This window comes from Malus domestica, chromosome 10 (assembly GCF_042453785.1).
Source record: "Malus domestica chromosome 10, GDT2T_hap1".
Classification (NCBI taxonomy): domain Eukaryota; kingdom Viridiplantae; phylum Streptophyta; class Magnoliopsida; order Rosales; family Rosaceae; genus Malus; species Malus domestica.
The window spans coordinates 37,104,104-37,125,767 of NC_091670.1; the positions used below are offsets into that span (position 1 = coordinate 37,104,104).

A 21,664-nucleotide genomic window follows, 5' to 3' on the forward strand; every position below is an offset into this window, starting at 1 on the left:
ATTTTTAGCATGTAAACCACATATATGAGGCTAAAACGAAACTCTTTATTAATTGTTAGTACGTGATGCTTACATGTGAGGCTAACTTTATTCTTTTAGGCCTCAGGTGCTTACAATTAAAAGTTGACAAATTTTCAACTTTTACTCTAAATTCTAACAAACTGCACCACATGAGCTTAAATCTCTTTTTTGTTTTCACTATAACTATCCTATTTTTACGAGGATTATTATTCTAATTAGGCCGGGAGAAAATGGAGTTGTAGCAACATTTTTACGCTTATCTTTTTATTTTATTTATTTTTTCAGTTTTATTCACGCATATTTTATTAAAATTAATTACTGTTTAATTAATAACCTAAAATTTAAGTTATGAAAGGGAATGAGAATTATAATATAATTACGAGTACTAGTAAAAGAGTGAAGATTCTTACCGGATTCTCTTTGTAAGGATTCCGAATATCCTTAAATTATATTTTATCGTATATCGTGATGTCAGAAATTATTATATTTTTTATTTAAAATTAAATATAAATAATAACGGACAAAAATATACGATAAATAGATGTAATTGAAAAATCTCTCATCCTCATAAAGAAAACTCGACGAGAATCCTCTCTCCTAGCAAAATACACGTTGTACGAAAAAGTGACAAAATTTAAATAAGAAAGTTTAGTTTGAAGATTGGTAGCATTGAATCACGGCTTTGCAGTTGGGTGGACCCATCCACCGCCGCCCTCAACGCTGGATCGGGCCCCAATTTGACTGGACAACGTGACTAAACCAGCCTAGTGTTTTTTTATTGGCTAGACCAGCCTAGTAGGCCTTAAATTTTATCTTATTAATCTTTTATAATACGATTTACTTTAAGCGAGTGATTTATATTAGAGAATGACTTACATGATCTAGTTACATTGTTACGTAGTATTTCGTGTTAATGATATAAAAACATGTGTACGTGTTTATGTGCTACTATTGTTTCGTTAGCATGCAACGACACATGACAGTGTATTCATGCTATATAAATTCTTATTTTAGTGTGATATTTCTTTTTATTTATAAATGAGATAGGTTCAATCGTCATACAGAGTAGCTTGAGAACTCGTTTAGGGAATTGGATCCGCACCAGATCTTAGTGTTTGGAGCCTAAGGATCAACTTATCTAGGCCATACAAATTGAATCCAAATGTTTCCATTAACTCATTTCGTTGGCCCAGCACACACTAACCAACAGCTATGCTTTCTTTTACACACCAATCAGTGCCCTAGATGAATTGATCCTTAGGCTCTAGACACTAAGGTCCGGAGGGGATCTAATTCCCTCGTTTAGAAGTATTTTCAATAGTTGAAAACACTTTTGGTAAAAATATTTTGAAACCAATTTTTTGTAAAAATGCAAGTAAATCCTGGAAAAAAAAAAAACACTCGAAATGCTTCCTGCAACAAGCACAAAAAACACTTCAAGTATTTTTCAGTCCCCGAAACATTTTCTCTAAAATTGATTCCACTCATTTAAACGTATTTCCAAACAAGTTATGATTTGGATTTACGACCCACTTCTTCATTGGTTTTACAAGACTTCTTGAGGTAAAACACCCGGAATTTACCTTTTGCCTGGGAAAAGGATCCTTGCTAGATCCTTTTTTCTAGAGATCCTAAGAATCACGTGATTATGATCATTCATCGTACATTATGCAGTCAGTTTTCGTTAGGTACTATTTATATTTAATTTCAAATTTTAAAATGATTTTTAACCGTACAATATACGATAAACGACCACGATCACAGTATCCCAGTATCCCTAGGTCGGATCCTTTTCCTTTTGCCTGTACCCTCCAAGGAGGATACACTTTCCAAAAAGTACATACAATTTGCATATGTTTTCATATTATCCAACTTTAAAATGTTTTTCAATTGTAGAGAGTCTAGCTTGACGTTGAATCTTCTCTCGCAAAAGATACAACCCCCAACAAGTGTACTGCATTCATTTGACTTCTGAATGACACGGTCACTCAAAGGAGATAACCCCAAGTACTAGTTATACATAATACTGTATATACTCCCATAATACTGTTTATACTCGATAGACAACGGACATCCGATGATGTTCACCGAAAAACTCGAAAAAAAAAAGAAACAGCATTCAACAAAGAAACCCCATCAACATGTTCGGCAGAGGAAGTCAATCACCTAGATGGCACAGCACCTGCACCTGCGGCTGCGGCTGCACCTGCGGGAGAAAGAAGTGTACGAGGGTTTTGCTCTGTGATGGATCCTAGAATTTAGACAGATTAGGAGGTGATACTTACCATCATCTGCTGATTTCCACACTATATCCTTCAGCCCCGTCGACAGGTTCTTGTAGAACTGTAAATACAAGACAATCGACTAAATATACGCAGAAGACAAAATTTCACATCACAGAACAAATAATGGTGCAAGATACGTGCAGTTTCAAATGTTGTGTGAATGCCCAAGCTGCAGCTAGATGTGCAGTAACTCTAATGCTGTAGGGGATTAACGTCCAATCCTGTAGGGACACTCTTCCAAGGTGTAGTTCTCCATAATTGCTCTTAATTAGATGAATATACTTATTAGATCAATGAGTGTGTCAACGTTGCAATACATACATTGTGAAATTCCAGAGTGTCTCCCCCAGACTTGCGGACCTCAACCATGTAGAGTGAGGGGGCCACCTCAAAAATCTGGAAAAGAAAGTCATTTTGTAACCCATTTGTTAAAAGGCACATCAACCGACTTGAACAGTAAAGGGAAATTTTGAAAAAGAAGTGAAACGCCTGAACAAAAAATGAAAATGAAAGAGGCAAACCTCTGTTGCAACAGATAAATGGCCTTTACGTCCTGTTTTTTCACCTTGCAGCTTCAACTGAGATATAAAATATGACATGGAGATATGTCACATAACGGTGCAATTTTCCTCATCTTTAAAGAATTTTACCAGTTACGATCCCACTTTCCCCAGTAACAGAGAGAGAAAATCAAAATGCAAAGAGAATAGCCATTGTACCTTGAAGTTATTTTTCTTTACGCCAAAACCCAAAGGCCCTGCAGCTTCCTCAATTTTAGAAATGATCTCATTAGCCGGGCGTTTGGATGTGAACCTTGTTTCTTGTTTAACAAGATCCTGGTTTGTTAAAGAAATGTCAGCTGTTTCCTTAGATTTTATGTTTATGAATAAACTAAATAAACAGAACTAGAGAGGAAAGGTCAAAACTTGCCAATTAAGCAAACAGAAAACCAACAATGTGCGATAAATAACAAATTTACGTTTGTTTTTTCAAATTTAACCGTACCATTTGTTTCTCAAAAAGACTATTGAGATTCAGGCCCTGGGATGTAGAGATAAGCTCAAAGGCATTCATTGTGACAGGTGCCACATTCCGCTCTTCTCGCCTCTCCACTACAAGGTTCTTAGAATCCTGTGCTTGGGAAGAATCGAGTAGAAAGTCAAGCCCTGGCATCATGAACCAAAATAAATCATAATACATAATGACTCGCTCTTACCTCTGATTCATTGAATATAGAATCCACATCGTCAAGACTGACATCAACTTGTTCAAAACTAGGTGGCTTATACCCTTTCTTAAACCACTCATTCTCAATGACCTCAGCAATTGTAATTCTCTGTTGCATGAAATTAGCTTGTACAGTAAATGCAAGATATAAATAATAACGTAAAGAAACTGAAACGCCCGAAAAACAGACAAATCTATTGTATAAAGTTAAAAAGGACAGGCGACAGGGACCTACTGTCAAGGGGTTAGGATCCAAGATTCTCTTGATTAGCTTCTTTGCACTCGAGGAGAACCATGGGGGGCATGTGAAGTCAGCCTTGAATATCTGGTGACCACACAAAAACGATAGATGTAATCGTGTAAGACAAAGATAACAGAGCCATATATTGACCAATTTTATGGCTGTGCTGTCTGTTTTTCCTCCATCGCCATGCGTTGGTCTACGAGTGATGAGAAAAAGAGAGAGAATCACCTTTTTGTATAATGCCATGAGGTTGGAATCTTCAAAAGGCAAATAGCCAGCCATTAAGACAAAAAGAATCACACCACAAGACCATAAATCCGCTTTCGCACCATCATACCCTTTGTTGTTGATCACCTAGAGAAAAAAAATGTCATTAAGAGGAACAGGGTAACAAAATGGGAAACTAGCTAGTCTGAGCAAACGCTAATATACCTCAGGGGCAACGTAATTTGGTGTCCCACATGTCGTGTGAAGCAATCCATCTTCCTGAATGAAAGGAATAAGATAATCACTCACACAATCTGTAAGAAATGAACGTGTGAAACTGGCTGCCTAATTATTCACCATGGTATGCTTATGACTAAAAGTATGAGATAGGTATTGCTAAAAGAAGCCATCCAATCCTGACTATCAAATTTGAACGGATACATGAAAGCATAGCACTCACTCGAACTTGCTGAGGTAGTGCACTCAGTCCAAAATCTGAAACTTTAAGAGTCCCGCTAACATCCAGCAGCAAATTCTCTGGCTGCAGTTGACAACCACAAAATCAATTTAGTGGTACACTATAAAATATATACATCACACAGGGCAACTATAGATCCAAACTTCCTGCAAACAATAGATCTGAACTTATTACGCCAAAAAAAATTATCATATATACATATGTAGATGTTAGGTCTCTATGAAAGGGGGCAACGATAATTCACACCTTTAGGTCTCTATGAAAAACACCTCTGCTGTGACAGTAATCAACAGCATTTATAAGCTGCTGAAAATACTTTCTTGCTTCATCTTCTTTCAATCTTCCTTTACTTGCCTGACAATACAAATAGCGCAAGGATTCTGATTATATATATCATCAGAAGTAAATAGAAAGTCCAGCAATTCAATTGAATATGCACTATCTTACAATTTTGTCAAATAGTTCTCCACCAGTCACAAATTCCAAAACAATGTATATTTTCGTCTTGCTAGCCATCACCTACAGCATAAATACATCCAAAAGTCATTTGTAAGTACTAAATAAATCACGGTTTTAAAAATCCGCCCACACTTAACAATATTGACAGTGGACATTGTACTGTTGTCATGACTTATGCCACAAACCAAAAAGAAAACAAGAAATAGAAAGAAATCCAACTGCAATGACCACCACATCATTGTAAATGTTTGTTCTGATAATGATTAAACGCATGTATAAGTCTATGCCAAAGATGTAATTCATCTTAGCTTATACATATAAACCATTAGGAATCCAAAAGCAATGTAAGATCAGATTTGACTACCTCATACATGCGGATGACATTCGGATGTCTAATTAGTTTCATTGTTGATATTTCTCGTTTGATCTGCAAAAGGAAAGGATATGACTGCAATTCATCAGAAATCAGAATTAGGATTGTACCCTCAAAGAAAAATGATTGTGTAAATTGTTCGATTTCTAATTTCAATTAGATTTGTGCGTATAGAATCTAGATGCTGCAGCTGAAGAAATCAGCAAGGCAAGGTGAGGGTGCCGAGCAAATCCATCAAGTCAGACCATGTGATCGGTTTGTTTTTCGTGGTTGAAGTTAATATGAACTCAACCTTCAATCATTGGAGATGGTACATAACATCTACTAACAGGTATGCCAATAGCAAATTATGTCGATTCAATTCTGATGTTCGTCAAGTTTAGTTCAATTCTGATGATATCCTATGCAAATTGTCGAACTTAAACTCAAATATGTTTACAAAAAACCATAATCTCCCTAATCTCGTTTTGCTTGCTTAACTGATGATATCGGAAAACAAAACAAAAACCCCTCTAAATTTCTTCGGAGTCAAGAAAGTCAACAAATTTCTCCAAATTCAAAAAGTCAATAAAGCAGTAGCAATCAAACAGTAAAATGTTCAGGTCATCAAACGACAAACCCTATCCAGCACGCCAATCTTTCAAAGTTGACTTTTCTTTCCCTCTATATGTAAACAATAAAATATTTTTCATTTTCCGTGATTCCTTCATCACTTTCTCAGCAACCAAACAGCGGGTCATCCAATATTCCCAGAAAATAATCCAACTAACATGCAACGAAACGCTAAATTAAATAAAACTGATCAAATTAACAAAATTTGAAAAAATAAATAAAAAAATCAAACCTGGCCGATCATCTTGTGCTTGAGGACCTTCTCCTTGTCGAGAATTTTGATCGCAAAGTTCTCATCTGTCTCGACGTTGCGCGCGAACTTGACCTTGGCGAAATTCCCCTCCCCGAGAGTCCGACCCAGCTCGTACCGCCCGACCCGCGTCCTGCTTCCGGTGTTCGACCTCGACGCCATCTCCTCCAACCCCTCTCTCTCCCCTCGCTTCTCTCTCTAAAATCTTCCAAATTTCTCTCTCAAAATTCCAGTCCGCACTCCCTCTTCCAACTACCTCTTCTTCTTGCAAGGCTGCCAAACCTGAGACTTCGTCACGCTCATCCTTCCTGAATTTTAATCCGAAAAAAAAAAACCCGAAATCCTTAATCCGCAGAGACAAACGAATCCGAGACGCGATTCGGCGGTTCAAATCGGGAAAGAAGAAGGAGACTCGGAGGCAAAAGAGAAAGAAAAGGTTGAAGAATCGTTGACCGTCCGATCCGACAAGAAACCCATCAATTCGGATTTCCAATCATACAAAAATCGAACGGATTGCGATGCATGCAGAGAATCTGAAAGCTTTTGTGGGGCGAAAGGGATCGGAGATCTCCAGGAGATTGAATCAGGGCCGTGGACGGTGGATTTGATGATTGATTCTTTTTTTTGGAGCTTTTGGTTTTGTGCTTTTTTGGGTGAAAAATTGGAAATAAATGGCACCGCGGGGTTTTTTGTAATTAACCAAAAAGCGAATATTCTGGGGCGATGATTGGGGGACACGTCACGCTGAGGGACTGTGGCTTTGCCTACTTCGTTTCTATACGAGGAAGGTTGCATCTGTGAATATTTTGAATTACCTTTTCAACCTTGGAAGTTGGGATCGGGTGTTTTGCAGGCCACCTCTTCGCGGATCCGTTCTGGTGTCTTTTTCTAATAGGGCGATAACGTTAAGCCTAATATTAGGTACATCAAAATTTTAAATTAAATAATATGTCATGAAATGAAAATAAATATATTAATTAATATTTAACAATGTATTAAAAGATGAAGGTGTAGACAAGACGTTTCATGGATAGCTCCGTCTAGACGTGAGGTGTGAAAGGAGTGAGACGTGAGACATGAGGCGAAGCTTTACGGAACCTAAATTTTTTAATATATTATTTTATATATTATATATAATTATATAGAAAATTATACTTTGTAAAATTTTAAATGGTAATATCATCCAAATCCATTATAAAATTAACCAAGCATTACAATTAATCAATGGAACTATATATTATGTAATTACAATGCACGGCAATATTAATTATAATACTTGTGAACATAGCACATAAATATTAATCACACACTGAGCATACACATATATTATATTAAAAAAAGATTATTAATCAATAATCACCATGAGCACACACATATATTATATATAGAGGATGAAAAACACAATGAGCACACATATAATGATGCACTCAGACAGCACACACGTCAATTATATAAAAAAATAAAAATCAGAAACCCTAGTTGTAAAAATTCGGGATTTGTGGAAGTGCTAGCGGCGACGCAGTCTCTGGGTGTTGCGGTGCTATCTCTTGGGGGGGTGGCGGTGGTGCTGCCGAAGGCTTGCGACGAGTGCTACAAAAGGTTGTTGAAGATTAGTGTCGCAGCTGTCACCAAAGCGCGCGAGAGAAAGAGCTCGTGAAATCAAGAAAAAAAGGCAAAGAGACCTATAATGCAAGGAAAAGCTATGAGGTAGTTAAAATCCTACCCAAAACTACGTCGTTTTGGGTTTGGGAGTTTTTTTTTTGTTTTTTTTTATTTTTTAACCAAACAAAGACGCCTCGAGGCATGCCTCAAAGGCTCCAGCGACACCTTCCGCCCACTCCCTCAAAACAAAGGTGCCAACCCTCACACCCAGCCTCAGAGGCCGCCTAAGCGCGCCGCCCTGAGGCGAGCCTTTTAAAACACTGATATTTAAGTAATAATTCAATTATCTACAACTATATTATTTTGTTAGTGTGGAAGCCAGACTTGTGGCCAGGGGGAGGCTTAAATGCCTCTGCGAGTCTTCCCGGCCCTTGGAAGGGATGAATAATCATGACTTACCACCAGTTGTCATTTTTTTATAAAATAAAAAATAATTAAAAAAAACTATATTATTTGGTGTACAAAATTTAATTTAGAATTTTGGCCTCCCTAACATAATGTTAAATAAGCAGTGTGTTATTTTGTAGTACGAGGAGAAAAATTGGTGAAATCAAAAAATGGGTGGGAGTTGAATCCACAATGGATGCCAATTCAATAAAACGTCGTAAGTGATAATAAAAAATACAAAAAAAAATATTTTTCAAAAATATTATGTTTGACACTAAAATTAAAAAGTGATTATGCATACACTCTGTGTGAAAATTTTTAAAATTTTATAGGAGCAATAAGGAGATAAATGTGGGTTAATTTAGTTTTTATTGAAATTTTTTTTTCATTTTTGAGGGAGAAGAGATAAAGAAAACGTTGAATTTTATAGAGAGATGATTTGAAAACAATAAAATTATTTTTATATGAAATTATTTTAATGTCTATGATTTTTTTCATTTTGATTTTTTATTGAATTGTGAATAGAATATTAAATTGTCTTTTTACCCTCTATTAATTAACTTAGAGAATTTTATTAACGGATGGGATAGACTTTTTATGGATATGGCATTAAAAAGGAGAATCAATGATTCAATGAATATGGCGGCTTTAATATTTCAATCTCATTATGTAATATTAGACTAGATTTAAGGTTAAAAAATTGGGAAGTGTTATTGGCACTCCAAAAATCTCATTCTACACTCCTCATAAGTGTATTTTTCTTTCTAAATATAGAAAGTTTGGAGTGTATAATAAAAATTTTGGAGTGCCAATAACAATTCTAAAAAAATTATGCATTTCTTAATCACCATATGATTAAGATAAACATTCAAACGTTTCATAACCTTTGTTAATAAACTATTTGGAGAAATCATCTTTCCATTGTCTTCTCTCTGTACTTCTCAAACATTTTTTTTTGTAAACTATTATTGGTATATAAAAAATCTAATAGTGCATTTTTTTAATTGGAGTGGTACTAATAATTCCTTCTTTTTTTTATGCTGTCCAACATTTGGTAAGTGTTCTTATAATTTTAAATTTGTGTAAATGCGCGTGTTCTTTCGTAGCTAATTTTGTTTTGGTTTTTTTTTTTTTTTTTTTATATTTTGAGAGGAGTAGCTTAATTCTATTCTAAGTTAGTAAGCTACTCATCTCAAAATTATAAGAACGGTCATTATAAAAATACTTCCAAACCAGTCAATAGACATTGTGTTATGTTGGCTATGATTAATCGTGGTGTGGGGCCGTGTGAGCAAACGAACTTGAAACGTGGTTTGTCTTTATTTCTTTTTATATTTATTTAATATATGTGCAAATGAAAGTTTTGATGCCATCAACATTTCTCTTTATTTATTTCATGTTAAAGCGAGTCAAAACTCAATTGGCTCTGCCATTCACTTTCATCTTGTCATTAAGACACCGTTTGGTACGCAGACGGGACGGGACGAGACTGAACAGGACGGGACGGGACAGGACGGAACGGATGATGTAAATATTAAAAAAGATAAGGAGAAATTTTGTCATAAAATGTTATAAATTTGTGTTCCACTGATGTGGAACGGGTCGTTCCAGGGAGAATAGGTGGAACGAAAAATCAGCCAAATTTCGTCCCATGGGACAACCCGTTCCACAGTTTTTAGGCGCACCAAACGTGGAACGGAACGGCTCGTCCCGTCCCACGTACCAAATGGTATCTAAAAGTTCATCATCTACTTAAGCAAGGACTGCACTGCAAAATTGAAACTACAAAACTTTTCCAAATTTAAAACCTAACATTGAAACATATGGGACTAGAATCAAACCAAAGGTCGATTTTAAAATTCTACTATATTCAAGATCAACACATTTTTTTTATGGTAAAAGATTGTTTATTACCCTCATGTTTCGTGGTTTTCAACATTTAGTTATCAAGTTTTTTTCGTCCCAGAGTCATACCTAAAGTGTTAATTTTGGGATAGTCTCATACATCCGTTAGTCAAACTGTTAATTATCCTGTTAACTGTGATGTGGCGTCTATGTGGACAATGACTGGGCGCCACGTGTCATCCACATGGAAAATTAAATAAATATAATAAAAAATTAAAAAAAATTAAAAAAAAACCTTCATCTTCCCCAAATCCCACCTATGCCCACCCTCCCATCAACCACCTCTTATTCTTCTTCTTCTTCTTCCTCCTTCTTCCTCCTCATTCTTCCTCTTCTTATTCTGTCTGGGTTGCAGATTCCGTTATTTATTTATTTTTTTCTTTCCCTTCTTCTTCTTCCTCCTTATTCTTCTTCTTCTTCTGGGTTGCAGATTCCGTTTTTTTTTTTCCTTCTTCTTCTTCTTCCTCCTTCCTCCTTCTTCTTCTTCTGAGTTGCAGATTCGTTTTTTTTCTTTCTTTTCCTTCTTCTTCTTCTTCTTCTTCCTCATTCTGGGTTGCAGATTCTTTTTTTCCCTTTCTTCTTCTTCTTCGGTTTTTTTTTTGTTCTTCCTTCGTCTTCTTCTTCTTCTTCTGGGTTGGGGGTGGAGGGGGGGGAGAATGGATGATTTTTTTTTAATTAATTAATTATTTTAATATTTTTAATGACACATGGCGCCCAGTCATTGTCCACATGGGCACCACGTCATCACTTAACGGGAGAATTAAAGTTTGACTAATGAATGTAAGAGACTGTTCCAAAATTAACACTTTAGGTATGAATTTGGGATGAAAAAAACTTGATGTACTAAATGTTGAAAACCACGAAACATGAGGGTAGTAAACAATCTTTTAACTTTTTTTTTTAAATACACCAATATATTTACACTAGAATAAAAAATAAAAAAAATTCATTTTCAAACACTTAGGCCATCTCCAACCGACTTGGCCAAAGAGCCATAGGCCTAAAAAGAGCCCCTTTTTGACACGAAAATCATCTCCACTCGAGGGCTAGACCAAATGGCTCGTGGTCCCCACTCGGCCAAAAATGGGAGAACTGACCAAATGGCTGGCCAAGAGCAACCAGCCTCGTCAGCCCTATAGCCTAACCCTCTAGCGCCAGAATGTTAATCTTGACATTTTGCTAGCCCTTCAATGCCATAATGTTAAGCTTGACAATTTGCCAACTCTTAGCTCAGCCCATTTGAATACTAACAGCTACCTGGTATTAGCATGACGCTAGCTAGCAACAACTAGCTGACGTCATGTTGCTGTTAGGTTACCGTTGGATGTTTTTTTTTTTGTGACAAATTAAAAAAAAATCTAATTTTTTTCCTATAAATACCTAAATCATTTCTACACCATTTCTCACATATTTTTCACAATTCCATACTATCTTACCTCATTTTATTTCAATTCTTCACATTCTATTCTCTTACCTCTTCCAATAATTTTTCCTTTAATTTTTTCAATAATTTTCAAATGGTCACATCTACAATGAAAGGAAGGGCTTGGACCCGAAAAGAAAATGAAGCTCTTTGCAGGGCTTATAGATGAGTCTCAGAAGATAGTGTTAGGGGCAGTTCTCAAACAAGTGAAGGTGTTTAGAGGTGTGTGAATTCTAATCCAATATCCAGCCAATATATTAACATTGGAAGCTAAAGATAAGAAGTGTCATGTAAATAAGAATCATATCTAAAATTTGCACAACCAATTATATCTCGACATACGGCACTCGAAATGACACACCCCGTCCCGAAGGAGGGCATGCTGGCCGTCACGTGAGAGTGACGTAACCATTTGCACAGTACGGAAGCTTTAAGATACAATTTATAAGTTGATACACCCGAAGGTGAGTCCTAATTTTGTCCAATCTGTCAGAACACCGTCGAATTCCTCGTAGTCACCACACCTTTGTGATTCCTGAACCTGGAGGGGCGCAAAACCAAAATTGAGTGGGTCAGTAAAACAATTCTTTTCCAAATCCAAACATTTCTCAAAACGTTGTAACCCCTCTCCGTAAAACCTGTATACTTTCCCAGAAATGTAAAATATAAATATACATATATATTCTCAAAACTTCATTTTTACTATCTCAACATTTTTCTTTATCAATCATGCCATGCCATGTCATCTCAACATTTCTCATATTAATTATGCCATGCCACATCATCTCAACAGTAATAAGGTATGAATGCATCAACATAATCATATCAGGTGCAAGAAAGTAATCAACCGTAGGCCCTCTAATAGCCCTATACGGTTGAACCTAGAGCTCAAAATCTATCATTATCACTCTACCGGAGTCACCTCTGTGACCCGTCCGGCCTTCTGCACACAAGTTACGCTCTAGTGCTTCTCATAAATCATCTGTGCACATAATCTAAGGTCACCCACCAGTCGGAATCTCACTAACACTCTCGCGACTGGTCTGTCGTACCCACTCCGCGTGGACTGTACGACTAGCATCTACTTGGATCCAAGGCGAGCGTGCGATGCGGTGAATACTATAAGCACTAAACCATGGTGCAGGATTTGAGCTCAATATATATCAACATCATCATAACAGTATTTAAATAATCACCTGATACTCACCTGTGCGTCCACCGCACCATTTCATACATATGCATCATAAATCAATTCTTACATGTGCGTCCACCGCACCAATTCATACATATGCATCATAAATCAATTCTTACTTGTGCGTCCACCGCACCAATTCATACATATGCATCATATATTAATTCATGCATGGCATTTCAACTCACATTTCTATATACTTTTCATATCAATTCTATGCATGGTATTTCACTTCCCGTTTTTCCACATAACTCATATGCATTTCATTTTAAACATATTTTCATTTCAATTCAATTTCTGGGAAACGTCAAGTATATATATATACGGAAAACAAAACTGCCCACTCACCTGGAGTTCGTCCAACAACTCCCTAGCACCACACATCAAGGCGTCATGACGATCGCCGCCTAGAATAGTAATCAAATCCAGGCTCAAAATTCATATCGATAGAATATATAACTTATATAAAATACGTCACTACGTAGTTCGATCCGGAAGATCTGCCACTCAGATTTTAAATCCATAACTTCCAGAGGTCCACAATATATCTCTAGGATAACATCCTAAAATTTCATTACCATCCAACGGTCGGATCTCCGTCAATTTCCAAAACTAAGTGACGGTTAACATTTTATATTATGGACTTACAATTCCAATTCCGGAAGATCCGTAACTCGGATTCCCAATCCGTAAGTTCCAATAATCCTCAAATATTACGTATTACAACGTATCAAATTTTGGTGACGATCCAACGGTCGGATCATCAATTCACATTTTCACCAAAACTATAAAACGTTATTCGAACACCTAACCAACAATCCTTAATAACTTTCTCATACGGTGTTCAATTTAGGTATATGAATATACCACAGTGATCTACTCGACGTCACGGACGTCGACATATTTTTAAAATAATTGTTTACTTTATCACGCGCCCCCACGCGCCAAGGAAGGCACGGGTCCACGCGCCCCCACGCGCACCTTCTTCTTCCTTGGGTCGCCGGACTGGTTTTTCCGGTGACCGGAAAACTGGGGAATTTTCAAATGCTTCGTTCTCCTTCGTTTCTCAACCATTTTCTTCGTATAATATATCAAATTGAAGCCCCAAACATGTAGAATCACAATATACTACTTTAAAGCTCTAAAAACCAGGAAATCTCACCGGAAAAATTCCAAGAAAACCGGCCAAAGATGAACCACGTGATCCCGACGTCCATTTTGTTCAAACGAGGCACTCCGAGCCTCCTAGTGACCTCCTTAAGCTCACTGTGAGCTTTTTTTAGCCTAAATCGTAACCATTTAAAAGATCATGAACAGTATATAAACACGGGACCTTAAAAACTAGGGTTTTCCGAAGCAAAACTTACCTGAAAATGGTGTCTACGTGATCGTGGAGTCCTCAGGGTTGCAATGGTGGTCTTAACTTGGACGTTCGTGGAGATTTGATTGTGGTTTGTGTGTGAGTCCGTATGTTAGAGAGTAAGAGAGAGAGAGAGTGAAAATCTGAAATGGAAGAAGAAGAGAGATAAGGAAAGGTTACGGAAAATGGGGAGGAAATTAGGGTATAGGACCCTACCTAAAGTCCAACACAACAATAGCTTAGAAATTTTAGGTAAAACAAACACCAAAATTACGCACCTTAATCCCGTTTAAGGGCGTTTTTGTAATTTCACGTCCTCGGAATTAAAAATTCCGGGACGGGCTGTGACAATCTTCCCTCCTTATAGAATTTCGTCCCCGAAATTCCAGCAATCAACTAAATCAACCATACTCCAACAATAGCTTCGGGTAAATCTCTCTCATCCGTTTCTCTTTCTCCCACATAATTTTCTACTGAATGATTTCCTTCACAAAGCTTTTACCACTTACTCTGTCTTAATTCTCAGGACCTTCTTTTCCCAATCCAAAGTAGTCCTTGGTTCCTTATCAAGTCGAATCCAATTGAATTCTAAATAGTTGCACCAGAATCCCATGTGACGAATCTGCCACCTAGTGACAACGCATCGAAATATAATGCATTATGCACCTTAGCCAATTTTGAAGGCATCACAAACTTATATGCAACTTCATTGATTCTTTTAATGATCAAAACGGTCTGATGTGTTTAAATCTTATCTTGTCTCTTTTCCAATTCTCTTCATTTCTGTTCGTGGTGAATTTTCCAAAAATATCAAACCATTTACCTTACACACTCGATTAGTGGCATATCCATCTGTTGATCTCTTTTGCCATTCCTGGTTACTTCAGGTTAACTTAATCACCTGAATACTTTGAGGAGACTCATCCATAGTCTCAGGGTCTACTAAAACTCTTTCTCGATCGAATCTTTCTCTACCCAGAAACATTCCATTCACAAGTCATCAAAAACCGACTCACGTGACACATTTCATGGTCCTTATGGCGTTACTTCGGAAACTGCACAACCAACATACTTAAGAAACTTAGCAGTTCCGTAATCCAATTCTCTTTTCCATAAAACAAATAAGTAGTGTTGCACTGTCTGGGAAAGGTTGTTACTCAACACTGGAGTAAATGTACTAACTTGTTACTTAACAAGTATAACTTCTTCTCGATCTTCCATTCTTAATTTTTCTTCCGTTGGTTTTCAATCCACAAAATGATACTCTTGGCAAACGTGCCAGATATTAATCTTACTGTAGTCTTCTCACCAAGTGCTTCAGCTAGAACAAACTTTACGATCACCCTGATCGTACAATCATGTTCATTAAGCAATACAATTCACTTTCGCTGCCTCATATCAAAATCCTTCCAAGTAATGGATATTGAAGACTTTTTGGATTCGTAAAAAAAATCTTGCATTCCCACTAAAATATAATGTCTCCATAACTTCACAGCAAGAATGGTAATCGTGACTTCCAAATCACCAGTAGGGTAATTCATCTTATGAGATTCCATTTATCGTGAAACGTATGCAATCACCCTAACATTTGCATCAACATGCCTCCAATACCATTCAAGAAACATCACTAAAAATTTATGATTACTACTATTATCTGGGAATACCAAAATACGTGCATGAGTGAGGAAATACTTCAATTGTTGAATCCTTTGCTCACAATTTCCTTCCCACTCATACATGACCTCTTTTCTCAACAGTCTCGTTAATGACAAAGCAATGACTAAAAATTCTTTCACAACCATCCAAAATAGCATGGTAAGCTAAGAAATTCCAAATCTCAATTACGACTCGTGGTTGTTCCAAATTTTAATTTCTGTTACCTTTTAAGGATTCACTTGAATACCTTAAGAATATATAACATATCCCAGAAATGCTGCTTGATTCATCCAACATTAGTATTTGCTAAACTTAGCATACAACCAACGTTCTCTCAATCTTTGCTTCATTGACTTAATACGTTTACATGCTCCGCTCTGGCTCAGAATATGCCAGAATATCTTCAATGAAAATGATATCTATTTATCAAGGCATTATTGGAATACTTCATCCAATAACTCATAAAACAGCATGAGTATCCACATAGCATCACCAAACTTCATAAAAACTATAACAAGTCCAGAAAACCATCTTATGATCAACGTCACTTATAATATTCAATTGGTAGTAACCAGATCTCAATTCAATCTTTGAATCTTCGCAATTACTTCTGAGCTGGTTAAATAAACATCAGTACATCACCATGGATAACGGTTCTCAATCGTTACCCGACTCCATTGTCTATAATCAATGAACAGTCTCAAGATCCATTTTCTTCCTCACCAACAAACTGGGGCTCCTCAAAAGTGTTGTACTAGGTTGAATAAAACTTTTATCAACCAATTCCCTCAACTGAATTTCCAATTCCCTTAACTCATCATGAACCAATCTCCAATATAAATTTATACCTGGCAACAAATCAATAGTGAACCTCATATCTCTGCCTGAAGGCAATCCAGGTATACTTTCAGGGAAGACATCAAGAAAAGTCTAACTCTTTCGACATTATTCACACTACACCAAACAACATCATTTAGCACCACATGAGCTAAGTATTTTTGACAGCCTTTCGAAAACAATCTCTTTGCTCTCACAGCATAAATAACAGCCTGACTCAATCCATTTTGCATACTTACAAAAGTAATCTCTGTTCATCCAGATCGATGGAAAGTACTGGTTTCCCATAACATTTCGTCTTGTCACAATTATAACCAACCAATCTAATGGAACAGAATTAACTGATACAATATATATTCTATTATTATTAAGCATTCCAAATAAGTACAATACTAACATAAAATAATCTACCGGGTTGCTTGCTTAACGAATCCACGAATGAGTTATTAATATTACGGTCTGCAGCCCGCAATACTGATAAATCATCGTTGTCTCGATAAGTAGGCAACCACTCTCAAAGATATAACATGACTATTTTGTCACTCAATGCAAAATACATACACTCATCTCAACTACATTTATTTACTACTCTCAAGGTAATAACATACATAATAAGAAATATATCAGCCGAAGTCAACTAGAATGACCAATACGGCTGATTCAACTCTTATCTCAATAATACGTCGGCCGGATCCACTCCGCGTGGTCGGTACGGCCGAGCCTATAACTCACCAATTTCTCATAGTCTGTACAGCTGAACATATAACTCATCAAATCTCTCTGTACTCACGGTCAATCCGACCAAACTACTAAGTCCATAACTCTGCTGAATCGACACTATGATATCATGGAAAATTGTTGAGTACAACTGATTCTAGGGACGATTCACAATTCTGTGTCCCCTCTGTTCACATAAACACATTCATTAATTTCACATTTCCCAAAGTGTTAATTTTGTACCTGCTACACAAGGTACATTTCCTTTACTCGAGACACCTTGTCTCAAATATCTGGGATTACCAGTATATCCATCACTTTTACTCTGACCAGCGACAATAAAACCTCAGCTGGAAGAATTAACTCTAGCTTCACTTCTTTCGAAGCTCTGAATTTTTCTATATCCTTGATATGACGAATCATTAACTTTATCGTCTTCTTTTAATTCCCATTCATTTCTTATTCTTCTTTATTCTCGTTGCTCATGTTCTCAGAGTCCTCAAGACTCAATAGCATCTCGTATATTCCTGGTAAGAAGTACAATGGATAGTGGTCACCCAAAATACCACTTCCCTTTTTGCCACCCAACTTAAAACAACATAACACCTCCACCAAATTAACAACAATATCTGGATGAAACGAGGCAAGTCTGAAAACTTTCTATAATATCCCTCGATCATCACCTTCCTTGTCTCATATTTGTAAACTCTTGTTTACTACCATCGATAAATGCCGGAGGGATAAACTTTTCCTTAAACAAGTCCTTAAACAATTCTCAATCGACTGTTCCTCCGGTGACAACAAATCATACTCCTGTTTCCACCAGGATACAAATTCATAACCAAAACCAGGTAGTCATCTCGACCCCTTGTCAGAAGGAAGATTCCTTTGACTTGCATAATCCGAAACATCTTTTCCAAATGGTTAAACCGTCACTTTGTTCCCTCAGGTTCATCATTTCTCTTAAGTGATTCAAATTCAACTCATAACCCGTCTTAAAATGTCCATTTTTCTAATATACTGAATCACCACAAGAATAGTTTCCCCTAACTCGCTAAATCAGGGAGACTAAGTTCCTCTAACTACGTGGTTTGCTACGAGGCGGTGTAGTTCTGACAGAATTCACTAGAAACTTCTCAAGATGTCCAAGATTGCAACCATGCTCTGATACCAACTGACACACCCCGTCCCGAAGGAGGGCATGCTGGCCGTCACGTGAGAGTGACGTAACCATTTGCACAGTACGGAAGCTTTAAGATACAATTTATAAGTTGATACACCCGAAGGTGAGTCCTAATTTTGTCCAATCTGTCAGAACACCGTCGAATTCCTCGTAGTCACCACACCTTTGTGATTCCTGAACCTGGAGGGGCGCAAAACCAAAATTGAGTGGGTCAGTAAAACAATTCTTTTCCAAATCCAAACATTTCTCAAAACGTTGTAACCCCTCTCCGTAAAACCTGTATACTTTCCCAGAAATGTAAAATATAAATATACATATATATTCTCAAAACTTCATTTTTACTATCTCAACATTTTTCTTTATCAATCATGCCATGCCATGTCATCTCAACATTTCTCATATTAATTATGCCATGCCACATCATCTCAACAGTAATAAGGTATGAATGCATCAACATAATCATATCAGGTGCAAGAAAGTAATCAACCGTAGGCCCTCTAATAGCCCTATACGGTTGAACCTAGAGCTCAAAATCTATCATTATCACTCTACCGGAGTCACCTCTGTGACCCGTCCGGCCTTCTGCACACAAGTTACGCTCTAGTGCTTCTCATAAATCATCTGTGCACATAATCTAAGGTCACCCACCAGTCGGAATCTCACTAACACTCTCGCGACTGGTCTGTCGTACCCACTCCGCGTGGACTGTACGACTAGCATCTACTTGGATCCAAGGCGAGCGTGCGATGCGGTGAATACTATAAGCACTAAACCATGGTGCAGGATTTGAGCTCAATATATATCAACATCATCATAACAGTATTTAAATAATCACCTGATACTCACCTGTGCGTCCACCGCACCATTTCATACATATGCATCATAAATCAATTCTTACATGTGCGTCCACCGCACCAATTCATACATATGCATCATAAATCAATTCTTACTTGTGCGTCCACCGCACCAATTCATACATATGCATCATATATTAATTCATGCATGGCATTTCAACTCACATTTCTATATACTTTTCATATCAATTCTATGCATGGTATTTCACTTCCCGTTTTTCCACATAACTCATATGCATTTCATTTTAAACATATTTTCATTTCAATTCAATTTCTGGGAAACGTCAAGTATATATATATACGGAAAACAAAACTGCCCACTCACCTGGAGTTCGTCCAACAACTCCCTAGCACCACACATCAAGGCGTCATGACGATCGCCGCCTAGAATAGTAATCAAATCCAGGCTCAAAATTCATATCGATAGAATATATAACTTATATAAAATACGTCACTACGTAGTTCGATCCGGAAGATCTGCCACTCAGATTTTAAATCCATAACTTCCAGAGGTCCACAATATATCTCTAGGATAACATCCTAAAATTTCATTACCATCCAACGGTCGGATCTCCGTCAATTTCCAAAACTAAGTGACGGTTAACATTTTATATTATGGACTTACAATTCCAATTCCGGAAGATCCGTAACTCGGATTCCCAATCCGTAAGTTCCAATAATCCTCAAATATTACGTATTACAACGTATCAAATTTTGGTGACGATCCAACGGTCGGATCATCAATTCACATTTTCACCAAAACTATAAAACGTTATTCGAACACCTAACCAACAATCCTTAATAACTTTCTCATACGGTGTTCAATTTAGGTATATGAATATACCACAGTGATCTACTCGACGTCACGGACGTCGACATATTTTTAAAATAATTGTTTACTTTATCACGCGCCCCCACGCGCCAAGGAAGGCACGGGTCCACGCGCCCCCACGCGCACCTTCTTCTTCCTTGGGTCGCCGGACTGGTTTTTCCGGTGACCGGAAAACTGGGGAATTTTCAAATGCTTCGTTCTCCTTCGTTTCTCAACCATTTTCTTCGTATAATATATCAAATTGAAGCCCCAAACATGTAGAATCACAATATACTACTTTAAAGCTCTAAAAACCAGGAAATCTCACCGGAAAAATTCCAAGAAAACCGGCCAAAGATGAACCACGTGATCCCGACGTCCATTTTGTTCAAACGAGGCACTCCGAGCCTCCTAGTGACCTCCTTAAGCTCACTGTGAGCTTTTTTTAGCCTAAATCGTAACCATTTAAAAGATCATGAACAGTATATAAACACGGGACCTTAAAAACTAGGGTTTTCCGAAGCAAAACTTACCTGAAAATGGTGTCTACGTGATCGTGGAGTCCTCAGGGTTGCAATGGTGGTCTTAACTTGGACGTTCGTGGAGATTTGATTGTGGTTTGTGTGTGAGTCCGTATGTTAGAGAGTAAGAGAGAGAGAGAGTGAAAATCTGAAATGGAAGAAGAAGAGAGATAAGGAAAGGTTACGGAAAATGGGGAGGAAATTAGGGTATAGGACCCTACCTAAAGTCCAACACAACAATAGCTTAGAAATTTTAGGTAAAACAAACACCAAAATTACGCACCTTAATCCCGTTTAAGGGCGTTTTTGTAATTTCACGTCCTCGGAATTAAAAATTCCGGGACGGGCTGTGACACGAAATCATATCCGAAAAATTATTAAGATTACATAAATATAAGAAATCTAAAGAGTTACTCACTTTAATGACGCGTGTCGCTTGAAATCCTATTCGAAAAATTATTGAGATCACATAAAGATAAGAAATCTGGAAAGTTACCTACGTTAGTGACATATGTCACTTGAAATCATATCCAAAAAATTATTGAGATTATATAGAGATAAGAAATTTGAAGGCTTATTCATTTGACGACAAGTGGTACTCAAAATATGTTCGAAAACCTTATTTTAATATGGTAGTTTAATTTAAGTAACCATATTAATTCAATTAAAATAATAAATTATGTTTGGCCGATGGTCCTTTGACCCCCTCGGTTGGAGATGATTTTTCGTCAAATGACTATATTTGGCATATAGCCCTTTGGCTCCATCTGTTGGAGATGGTATAAGATATGGTTTGACATTCTTCATTTATGCCCAACCCACTTTTTTTTTTTGACTTTTCTTTTTAATTTCTAATTTTTTCCTACACCATTTCTCACATATTTTTCACCATTCCATACTATATTATCTCATTTTATTTCAATTATTCACATTCCATACTATAACCCTTTGACCCCCAGTTAGGGATGGTTTTTTGTGACAATGCTAAAATGAGCCTTAT

At 37.0% G+C, this 21,664-nt stretch overlaps 1 protein-coding gene and 1 long non-coding RNA gene across 3 annotated transcripts; both read right to left on the reverse strand.

Annotated features, from left to right (window-relative positions):
- Window positions 1-2,183: 2,183 nt before the first annotated feature.
- On the reverse strand, window positions 2,184-6,318 carry LOC103435017 (CBL-interacting serine/threonine-protein kinase 23; the record flags this gene model as incomplete). Its single annotated transcript, NM_001328936.1, is given in 14 exon segments — window positions 2,184-2,225; window positions 2,628-2,702; window positions 2,828-2,884; window positions 3,026-3,142; window positions 3,312-3,437; window positions 3,523-3,642; window positions 3,769-3,858; window positions 4,006-4,131; window positions 4,210-4,263; window positions 4,445-4,525; window positions 4,709-4,816; window positions 4,910-4,981; window positions 5,286-5,348; window positions 6,139-6,318. Coding segments are annotated over 14 exon segments (1,311 nt in total), but the record flags the coding sequence as incomplete, so codon positions are not given.
- A 5,530-nt stretch (window positions 6,319-11,848) lies between these two features.
- LOC139188896 (uncharacterized) lies at window positions 11,849-21,018 on the reverse strand. 2 transcript variants are annotated; one of them, XR_011572288.1, is made up of 8 exons: window positions 20,948-21,018; window positions 20,677-20,812; window positions 20,472-20,593; window positions 19,658-19,716; window positions 14,093-18,658; window positions 13,888-14,009; window positions 13,074-13,132; window positions 11,849-12,074 (listed from the first exon to the last, which is right to left on the reverse strand). It is a non-coding gene; the product is annotated as an uncharacterized lncRNA (long non-coding RNA). The 2 variants fall into 2 exon arrangements; XR_011572289.1 differs by lacking the exon at window positions 20,948-21,018 and having other exon boundaries at window positions 11,850-12,074; window positions 14,093-14,228; window positions 14,364-18,658; window positions 20,677-20,897.
- Window positions 21,019-21,664: the final 646 nt, after the last annotated feature.